Below are 11,598 nucleotides of genomic sequence, written 5' to 3'. Positions count from 1 at the left end.
GGGGGCTGTGAGGAGATACCTGCCAGTTTAAGAGCTGTGGGAGGAAAATCCTGGCTTGGTTGCAGGAGTGTGAGGAAATTCTAGTCAGTTTCAGGGATTTTGAAGCGATCCTTTCGAGTTTTGGGGGTGCAATAAGAACCCTGTCGTCTTTGAAGTAGAGGGTGAGCTGATCAGTTTTGAGGTTGAGATTTATTTCAGTTGTTGGGGTGATGAGACTCCCGATTGGTCGGGGATGGAATGATTTTGAGAGTGAAGGAGCAGATCATTTAAACTCTCACAACAGAACCCCAGAACTGTGATTTGAGTTGGGCGCCTAGTCTTGTCTGCCTCGTTGCTGAAGACCTCGAGGTAATTGTCGAGTAATCTGAGGACTTACAAGGATCCCTCATCTCTCTCTAGTTGCGTCTATTTTGGGGGTGAGAGAAGTGGCTTTTTCTGAGGTACCCTCAGCCTCATCCTCTAGGCTATGCTTTGTGTCATAATAAATATTGAGAGCCCTGGGAAACAAGGTTGCTAACAAGGAGAGGGTGCAGTGAGGGATTAAAGAACCTTCCTGAAAAGGCATCAGATCTTTCCCTGAAACCCGGAAAGAAGTTATCACTGACCCTGGGGGCTGAAGGAGGTAAGGAGGGAAAAAAAGCCTCGACGGCAGAGCGCCGTTCTTTATTTGTTAAAGAAATTCTGGCGGCCGGTGGACTTTCTCCGATTGCCCCCTACAGCCGCACCAGCTGTGTTGCATCCCGGCAGCGGTAACTGCCCATTTGTGAGCTGAGGGACCTGATTCACTCTGTAAAAAGTGTTGTTTGTGCCCAGCCTTCGTCCAGAGAGAACGCGTGCTGCCGCCTCCCGCTCCCTTTGACGCTGAGAACCTGGCCCACCGCAGAACGCTCCAAGGCCAGGCGAAGATGGCCTCGGTACCGGTGTATTGCCTCTGTCGGCTGCCTTACGATGTCACCCGCTTCATGATCGAGTGTGACATGTGCCAGGACTGGTTTCACGGCAGGTAAGGAGGGCAGGGCACGCTGGACAGGGTGTAGAGACCAGGTGCTCACTTGCTCCTTTCTCAACTCTGGTTCAGGTTCCTGCTCAGAAACTTATTTCCCCTCTCTTGCAGACAGTTAACACCAACCCATCTCCCAGACCCAGATTCTTACGTCCTTCCTTGCAGACTAGGGCCTAGCTGACATTGGCCTCTGGTTTCTCCTCTTTTTTCTTTTCCCATATGTATTTCTTCTTTGTACGCTTCTTCTGTTTCTTTGTTTTTTTTCCCTTAGAAAAATATTTTCTTTCCAGCCACAAAGAATGTATCATTTTTGTATTCTGGCAATTTTGTTTTGCCTCAGATGCTGGCTTTGGGGGAGACGGTACTGCATTTTTGAGATATTTGAGTCCAACAAACATGGATTTGAGTTGTGGTTTTGCAACTTATTATCAGAGTGACCTTGGGCAAGTTGCTTTGCCTCTCTGAGCCTCTGTTTTCACCCATGAAGTATATCTAATACATCCTTCCTGTTTACTTAAAGCATTTTGCATGCACTCAGTAAATGGAGACAGAAATGCAATAGTATTTTATTTCTACAGTATTTATCTGAAGAACCATCCAGCTAAATTGAATTAAGCAGAGGAGATGTTGGGTAAAACAGTAGGAGTAAAACCACTAATGAATTCCCTCCAGCTAAACATGTGTGCACATAAGCACCTGTCACCCAGGATTCCAGAGAGGTTAGTGTGTGGAATAAACCTGTAATATTATCCCATTATTGAGACTTATATCCCAGCTCTGGAAAGAAAACCATGAGAGGGATTTGTACATTAGAGTACAACAAAACAGTGTATGGCGTCCTCCTCCTGTTGCATGTTGTTAGATTCTAGAATTTTCAGTTATCATTAGTCCCCTCCAAAGGAGCTGTTCCTGCTATCACACCCAAGACCAAACTGAAGGTGTTGGTGCTGCTAAAATTCTGCTCTTAGCAGGGACTGCCCTGTGCAGCACGTCCAAATTCATATTCAGCTGATCTTTGTTGAGTATTACTGTGTGTCATGTTCCCATGGCACTTTGTGTACATCCTTATTGAAAGTGATTATTTCATCATATCATAGTTATAAATACGTCTGTGTCACTCATTAGCAAGAGCTGCCTGAGGGCAGAGATGTCAGCTTTTCATGTTTGGTATCCTCAGAACCTAGTTCAATGCTAAACGTATAATAGATTCTGAGTACATTTTTTTTTTTTTTTTTTTTTTTGCGGTACGCGGGCCTCTCACTGTTGTGGCCTCTCCTGTTGCGGAGCACAGGCTCCGGACGCGCAGGCTCAGCAGCCATGGCTCACGGGCCTAGCCTCTCCGCGGCATGTAGGATCTTCCCGGACCGGGGCACGAACCCGTGTCCCCTGCATCGGCAGACGGACTCTCAACCACTGCGCCACCAGGGAAGCCCCCTGAGTACATTTTTGAATGAACAAATGAATGAGTTGTCTTGAAAAAAGCTATTGCCTGTGGCCCTTGCTTTGGATTGTGTAGTTTTAAACCTGGAAAGTGAACTCCTACCACAATACAGAGACCCTAACTCTGCAGTCTGGGAACAGGAAACAGGAATGAATGCTTCCTGAGTAGTTACTGTGTTCCAGGCCCCATGACAGAGACTTGGCATACATTTATCTCATCTAATCCACATCCAAGCCTGAAAGTTAGGTATTTCTTTTTTAAATAATAATAAAAAAATTTCCCTGACTATGTAAGTGAGACATGCTCATTGTAGAACATACAGAAAAAGAATAAAGAAGGAAATAAAAATCATCCGTGAGCCTACTATCCAGGACAATCTACTGTTTAATTTTTTTGTTGCATTAACTCCCATCATTTGACTTAGAATATAAACATATATTTTACAACATGGGATTGTATTATAAGTACCATTTTGTAACGTGATTTTTATTCCTACTTAACATTATAAAGTTAAGGTCATTAAATATTGATCTGATTTCTGATATCCCATCATATATCTGTATCATCAGTTACTTGGTCATTTCCTCTGAGGTTGGATACTTAGGTTATTTCTACTTTTTTATATTATAAATAATACTATGATGTGAGGGAAACTTTGGGGGTTCTGGAAATGTTTTGCATTTTTATTTGGGTGCTTGTTGAAACAAAAGAAAACATTGCGGTGAACATCTTTGCATAGTAGAGACTTGAAACTTACAAGGAACACCACTGAGGCCTTTAAGAATTCCAAATTTACAAATATGGAAATGGATTTATGGGCCAGGCCCCTCCTTAATCACATTTCTGTGGTGAGTCCTGTGTTTCTGTGCACACCCTGACATAAGTTAACTGCCTTAATTGTTTTTCCTGTGAAAGTGACCAAGCTTTTATCTCTTATCATGCTTTTCTCTATGGGCTGCCAGAGAATAAGGAAGCCAGCTGAGAATCAGGTCCTTGGTGGGTGGCTGTTCTTGCTTACTCAGTGCATTGCGTGCGTGCGCACGTGCGCGCGCACACACACACACACACACACACACACACACACACACACACACCAGGCTCATAGTGCTCTAGTTAAGTCTGTACTTTAGCATAATTGAAAATTACTAAATATCGTGGACTTTTCACGGTTGTTCACAATAGTTAAGCCCACAAATGCCTATAGATGATATAAATCTGTTCACATCTCTGATGACTTCCATAGGCCAGATTTCTTAAAGTCCAGTTGGGGATTAGTAATGCCATGTTACTTCCTGGTAAGGTTATAGCAAGGAAGGTGACTATTCCATTTTGCTGGTGAGAATCTGGATCTCATGGAGGTTAAGTTACTTTCTGAGTCTGGATTTGAACTTAGAATTATCTGGCTCCAGAGCCCAGGTTCTCAAAAGTGGGAAAAAAATGGTATAGCTCCATTCCTCTATTGTAAAGGATTGGATTTTGAAGAGCATTTTGATTTGTAGAGCAGTGGTTCTCAAACTTTAGGGTGTATCAGAATTACTTGGAAGACCTCTTAAAAGATGAGATAGGTAGGCTCCACTTGCAGGGTTTCTGATTCAGTGTGTGAGCGGAGGCTACTCTCAGAGCCACTGATTTAGAGCATTATTCTGTCTCAGTTCCTTCCCTTTCTGTAGAGTGTGACAGCTTCTGATATTGGGGGATGGGTGGGCTAACATATCATTACTGTACACTGTTGTTCTCAAAATGTGGTTCATTAACTGGGAATTTGTTAAAAATGCAAATTCTTGGGTTGGGACCTGGCAATCTATATTTTAACAAGCAGGTAGATTCTGATGCACCCTAACTTTTGAGAAACATTGCTGTACACTGGTGGAGGAAGTTAGTTGGCAAGCATTTATTGATGTCTGGGGCTTTGGCAAAATCTCTACAGTTTTCCTATCTATAAAGGAAGTATTGGTTGGCATATCCCCTAGGTGGTGGCTGTGGTGTGGACTCTAAACTCTAGAGGAAATGGCACTGGCTTCAGATCTGGGTTCAAATTCTGACTCTGTTACTTTTTAGCAAAGGATTTCATCTCTGTGAAGCCTCAATTTCCCCAAGAGTGTTTGTGATGATTTAAATAAAATGGTAGTGGCCCTTGTTTATTGAGCACTAGCTAGTCTGCTAGTCACTATGCTAAACACTTTGCTTAATTATCTTTAACCTTTTTTTGAGTTTTAAAATTATGAATTCAGTTCATTTAATAGTTATAGGACTATTTAAATTATGTATTTTGTATTGGATATGTTGTGGTAGTTTCTGCTTTCTAAGGAATTGATCTATTTCTTCTAAGTTGTCAAATTTAAGTGTGTAGAATTTTTCATAGTATTCCCTTATTATCCTTTTGATGGCTGCAGGCTGGCTCTGTGGTGACATCTCATTTCATTCCTGATGTTGAAAATTTGTCTCTTCTCTCTTTTTTTCTTTGTCAGACTTGCTAGAGATTTGTCAGTTTTATTGATCTTTTCAAAGAGGAAGCTTTTTGTTTCATTGAATTTCCCTATTGTCTTTCTGTTTTCAATTTCACTGATTTCTGCACTTTATTATTACCTTCCTTCTGCTTGCTTTGGGTTCATTTTGCTCCTCTTAATGTCTTGAGGTGGGAGCTTAGTTTACTGATTTGAGACTTTTCCTGTATTCTAATATAAGCATTTAGTGCTATCGGTTTCCTTCTTAGTACTGATTTAGCTGTGTCCCACAAATTTTGATATGTTTTCTTTTTCATGTAGTTCAATATAATTTTTAATTTGCTTAGAGACTTCACATTTGACCTATGAATTATATAGAAGTATGTTGTTTACTTTCCAAGTGTTTGCAGATTTTCCTGTTATCATTCTGTTATTGATTTCTGGTTTGTTTCCATAACGGTCAGAGAATATACTCTATACAATTTCAGTTCCTTTAGATTTACTGGTGTTTGTTTTATGGCCCAGGATATGGTCTGTCTTAGTACATGTTCCATGGTCACTTGAAAAGAATGTATATCCTGCTGATGTTGGGAGGAGTTTTCTGTAAATGTTGATTTACTCCTGTTGGTTGATGGTGTTGCTGAATTCTCTCTTTGCTGATTTTCTGTATAGTTGTTCAGTTCGTTGTTGAGAAGGAGGTGTTGAAGTGTCCAGCTAAAATTGTCAATTTTTAATTCTTCCTTTCAGTTCTATCATTTGCCTCACATCTTGCAGCTTTGTTGTTTGAATGCAGATGCATTGGGGATTAATGTGTCTTGGTGGATTGACCCTTTAATTATTATGTAATGTCCTTCTCTGTCTCTGGTAATTTTCTTTGCGTGGAAGTCCACTTTATAGGATATTAATATAGCCATTAATATAGCCACTCCTGCTTTCTTTTGATTAAAGGTTGCTTGGTATCTTTTTCTATCCCTTTACTTTCAACTGATGTCATTATATATGAAGTGAGTTTCTTGTAGGCAGCATATAGTTCAGAATTATTTTTGTCCACTCTGCCAATCTTTTTTTTTTTTTACATCTTTATTGGAGTATAATTGCTTTACACTGGTGTGTTAGTTTCTGCTTTATAACAAAGTGAATCAGTTATACATATACATACGTTCCCATATCTCTTCCCTCTTGTGTCTCCCTCCCTCCCACCCTCCCTATCCCACCCCTCTAGGTGGTCACAAAGCACGGAGTTGATCTCCCTGTGCTATGCGGCTGCTTCCCACTAGCTATCTATTTTACGTTTGGTAGTGTATATATGTCCATGCCACTCTCTCACTTTGTCACAGCTCACCCTTCCCCCTCCCCATAACCTCAAGTCCGTTCTCTAGTAGGTCTGCGTCTTTATTCCTGCCTTACCCCTAGGTTCTTCATGACATTTTTTTCTCTTAAATTCCATATATATGTGTTAGCATATGATATTTGTCTTTTTCTTTATTACTTACTTTACTCTGTATGACAGACTCTAGGTCTATCCACCTCATTATAAATAGCTCAATTTCGTTTCTTTTTATGGCTGAGTAATATTCCATTGTATATATGTGCCACATCTTCTTTATCCATTCATCCGATGATGGGCACTTAGGTTGTTTCCATCTCCGGGCTATTGTAAATAGAGCTGCAATGAACATTTTGGTACATGACTCTTTTTGAATTTTGGTTTTCTCAGGGTATATGCCCAGTAGTGGGATTGCTGGGTCATATGGTAGTTCTATTTGTAGTTTTTTAAGGAACCTCCATACTGTTCTCCATAGTGGCTGAACCAATTCACATTCCCACCAGCAGTGCAAGAGTGTTCCCTTTTCTCCACACCCTCTCCAGCATTTATTGTTTCTAGATTTTTTGATGACGGCCATTCTGACTGGTGTGAGATGATATCTCATTGTAGTTTTGATTTGCATTTCTCTAATGATTAACGATGTTGAGCATTCTTTCATGTGTTTGTTGGCAGTCTGTATATCTTCTTTGGAGAAATGTCTATTTAGGTTTTCTGCCCATTTTTGGATTGGGTTGTTTGTTTTTTTGTTATTGAGCTGCATGAGCTGCTTGTAAGTTTTGGAGATTAATCCTTTGTCAGTTGCTTCATTTGCAATTATTTTCTCCCATTCTGAGGGTTTCTTTTGGTCTTGTTTATGGTTTCCTTTGCTGTGCAAAAGCTTTGAAGTTTCATTAGGTCCCATTTGTTTATATTTGTTTTTATTTCCATTTCTCTAGGAGGTGGGTCAAAAAGGATCTTGCTGTGATTTATGTCATAGAGTGTTCTGCCTATGTTTTCCTCTAAGAGTTTGATAGTTTCTGGCCTTACATTTAGGTCTTTAATCCATTTTGAGCTTATTTTTGTGTATGGTGTTAGGGAGTGTTCTAACCTCATACTTTTACATGTACCTGTCCAGTTTTCCCAGCACCACTTATTGAAGAGGCTGTCCTTTCTCCACTGTACATTTCTGCCTCCTTTATCAAAGATAAGGTGACCATATGTACGTGGGTTTATCTCTGGGCGTTCTATCCTGTTCCATTGATCTATATTTCTATTTTTGTGCCAGTACCATAGTGTCTTGATTACTGTAGCTTTGTAGTATAGTCTGAAGTCAGGGAGCCTGATTCCTCCAGCTCCATTTTTCGTTCTCAAGCTGCCAATATCTTTTAATTGGTATATTTTGACCATATATACCTAATGCAGTTATTGATATGTTAGGGCATAAGTTAGTCATTTTATTTTTTTGTTTTCTGTTTGTTCCCTCTGTTCATTCTGTTTTCTTTCTTCTGCTTTCCTTTGGGTTACTTAAATCTTTTCAAGAATTCCATTTTGATTTATCTATAATGTTTTTGAGTGTAATCAACTGGTATTGACATTTTACCGGTTTGAGTGAAGAGTAGAAACCTTGCTTTCCTTTAAATTTACGCTCCCCTGCTATAATTATCTTAAGTATTTCACCTACATACATTGAGAACCATATCATATAGTGTTACAATTTTTGCTTCAACTCTCAAACATGATTTAGAAAACTCGAGGAGAAGGAAAGTATATTGTATGTACCCATATTTTCACTCTTTCCCTTGTTCTTGCTTACTTCCTAGTGTTCCTAAGAGTCCTTCTTTTATCATTTCCTTTCTGTTTAAAGAACTTCCTTTAGCCATGCTTTTAGAATTGGTCTACTGGCAACAAATACTCTTAGTTTTCCTTCGTATGAGAATGTCTTGATTTCCCCTTGAATTCCTGAAGGGTCTTTTCATTTAATATCAGATTCTGTGTTTCCAGTTCTTTCAGTCCTTGAAAACTTGTGCTACTTCCTTTTGGCCACCATGGTTTCTGATGAGAGATCCTGTGTCATTTAAATTGGTGTTTTCCTTTGGGAAATGTCATTTTTCTCACTGATAGCAAGATCTTTCCTTTGTCTTTGGTGTTCAGGATTTTGATTATGCTATTTTTTGGGGGCCACACTGCATGGCTTGTGGGATCTTAGTTCCCCAACCAGGGATTGAACCTGGGCCACAGCAATGAAAGCTCTGAGTCCTAACTACTGGACCACCAGGGAATTTCCTGATTATTGCTGTTTCTCAGTGTGGATTTCTTTGTTGCTGAAGCGCTGTTCATTTTTTTTCAATCTATTTTCCTTCAGTTTTATTGAGATATAATTGACATATAGTACTGTTTAAGTTTAAGGTATAGAGTATAATGACTTGAATTACATATACATATATTGTGAAATGATTACCACAATAAGTTTAGTTAACATCCATCATCCCATATAGGTACAAATAAGAGAGAAAGAAAGAAAAATAAGTTTTTTTGCTTGTGACGAGAAGTTTTAGGATTTACTCTTAGCAATTTTCAAATATACTATACAGCAGTGGGCTTCCCTGGTGGCGCAGTGGTTGAGAGTCCACCTGCCGATGCAGGGGACACAGATTTGTGCCCCGGTCCGGGAAGATCCCACATGCCGCGGAGCGGCTGGGCCTGTGAACCATGGCCGCTGAGCCTGCGCGTCCGGAGCCCGTGCTCCGCGACGGGAGAGGCCACAACAGTGAGAGGCCCCCGTACTGAAAACAAAACAAAACAAAATAAACAAACTATACGGCAGTAGTCATCATGTTGTACATTACATCCTCAGTACTTATATATCTTATAAGTGGAAGTTTGTACCTTTTGACCACCTTCATCCACTTCTCCCACCCCACCCCCACCTCTGGAGGGTAACCACAAATCTCACTTTTTCTATGAGTTTGGGTTTTGTTTTTTTAGATTTCACATGTAAGTGAGATCATAGAATATTTGCCTTTGTCTGACTTACTTCACTTAGCATAATGCCTTCAAGGGCTGTCCGTGTTGTTGCAAATGTCAGGATTTTCTTCTTTTTTATGACTGAATAGTACTCCATTGTGTATGTGTATGTGTGTGTGTGTGTGTGTGTGTGTGGTGTATTTATATATACATATATTACATTTTTTTATCCATTCATCTTTTGATGGACATTTAGGTTGTTTCCATGGTTCAGTTATTATAAATAAGTCTGCAGTGGATATGGAGGTGCAGGTATCTCTTTAACACAGTTTTTGTTTCTTTCAGATAGATACCTAGAAGTGGAATTGCTGGATCATATGATAGTTATATTTTTAATTTTTTGAGGAATTTCCATACTGTAAGTGGCTGCACCAGTTTGCAATCCCAGCAGTGCACAAAGTTTCCCTTTTCTCCGTGTCCTCACCAACATTTGTTATCCCTTGTCTTTTTGATAAGCCATTATAATGGGTGTGAGATGATATCTCATTGTGGTTTAGGTTTGCATCTCCTTGATGATTAGTGATGTTGAGCACCTTTTCACGTACCTGTTGGCCATTTGTATGTCTTCTTTGTAAAAATACCTATTCAGTTAGTCTGCCCACTTATAACCAGACTTTTTTTTTTTTTTTTTGCTATTGGGCTGTATGAGTTCTTCATTTATTTTGAATATTAACCTCTTATTTAACATATGATTTGCAAGTATATTCTCCTATTCCATAGGTTACCTTTTTATTTTGATGATTTCTTTCTTTTTTGCTGTGCAGAAACTTTAGTTTGATGTGGTCAAACTAAATTTTTAATTTATTTTTGATTTTGTCACTTTGTGCTTTAGATGTCATATCCAAAATATCATTGCCAAGATGCATGTTAAGGAGCTTTTTTCCTATGTTTTCTTCTAGAAGTTTCATGGTTTCAGGTCTTACATTTAACTCTTTAATCCATTTTGAGTTAATTTTTGTGAGTTGTGTAAGTCAGGGGTCTGTTTTCATTCTTTTACATGTGAATATCCAGTTTTCCCAGCACCATTCACTGAAGAGACTGTCTTTTCTCCACTGAGTGTTCTTGGCTCCCTTGTCAAATATTATTTGACTGTGTATGCATGGGTTTATTTCTGGGCTCTCGATACTGTTCCATTGGTCTATGTGTCTGTATTTATGCCAGTGCCATTCTGTTTTGATTACTGTAGCTTTATAATACAGTTTGAAATCAGGAAATGTGATGTTTCCCACTTTCTTCTTCTTTATCAGGATTGCTTTGGCTATTCTGGATCCCTTGTGATTCCATATGAATTTGAAGATTGTTTTTTCTACTTTTGTAAAAAAAATACTGTTGGAATCTTGATAAGGATTGTTTTGAATCTATAGATGGCTTTGGGTAGTGTCGACATTTTAACAGTATTGATTCTTCCAATCCATGAACACAGGATATCTTTCCATTTCTTTGTGTTTTCCTCAGTTTCTTTCATTGATGTCTTGTAGTTTTCAGTGTAGAGATCTTTCACCTTCTTGGTTAAATTTATTCCTAAATATTTTATAGTTTTTGACATTATTGTAAATGGGATTGTTTTCTTTATTTCTTTTTTAGACAATGTGTTTTTAGTGTATAGAGATGCTATTGATTTTTGCATGTTAATTTTTTTATCCTGCAACTTTACATAATTCATTGATTAGCTCTAACAGTTTTTGGATGGAATTTTTAGGATTTTCTATATATAAAATCATGTCATCTGCAAATAGAGATAATTTTCCTTCTTCCTTCTTCCTTGTCAATTCTGATGCCTTTTTTTCCCCTTGACTGATTGCTCTGGCTGGGATTTCCAGTACTCTGTTGAATAGAAGTGGTGAGAGTGGGCACCCTTGTCTTGTTCCTGATCTTAGAGGAAAAGCTTTCAACCATTCACCATTGAGTCTGATGTTAGCTCTAGGCTTGTCATATATGGCCTTTGTTATGTTGAGGTGCATTTCTTCTGTACCCCATTGAGTGTTTTTTTTAATCATGAATAAGTGCTGAATTTTGTCAGATGTTTTTTCTGCATCTTCTTTTGAGATCACTTTTTTCTTTCATTCTATTAATGTGATGTGTCACCTTTATTGATTTGCTTATGTTGAACCAGCTTTGTATTTTAAGGATAAATCCCATTTGATCATGGGAAATGTTCCCTTTAGTGTGCTGCTGAATTCAGTTTGCTAGTATTTTATTGAGAATTTTCCCATGTGTATTCATCAGGGATATTGGCCTGTAGTTTTCTTTTCTTGTAGTGTCCTTATCTGGCTTTGGTATCAGGGTAATGCTGGCCTCATAAAATGAGTTCTGGAGTGTTCCCTTGTCTTTGATTTTTTTAAAGAGTTTGAGAAAAATTGGTGGTAATTCTTCTTTAAAT

General features: G+C 38.8%; 1 protein-coding gene across 1 annotated transcript in view; it reads left to right on the top strand.

Annotated features, from left to right (window-relative positions):
- Positions 1-824: 824 nt before the first annotated feature.
- PHF8 (PHD finger protein 8) overlaps positions 825-11,598 on the top strand; it is a 95,032-nt gene continuing 84,258 nt past the window's right edge. The window contains exon 1 of the mRNA XM_082681639.1: positions 825-1,003. Coding sequence (XP_082537765.1) covers positions 906-1,003 — 98 coding nt within the window. The 5' untranslated portion in view covers positions 825-905. The remainder of the gene's footprint in view (positions 1,004-11,598) is intronic.

Source organism: Grampus griseus, assembly GCF_964374135.1.
Source record: "Grampus griseus genome assembly, chromosome: X".
In the NCBI taxonomy this organism is placed as follows: domain Eukaryota; kingdom Metazoa; phylum Chordata; class Mammalia; order Artiodactyla; family Delphinidae; genus Grampus; species Grampus griseus.
Note: the sequence above shows the minus strand (reverse complement) of the source record. Positions and strands in the feature narration are given on the sequence as shown.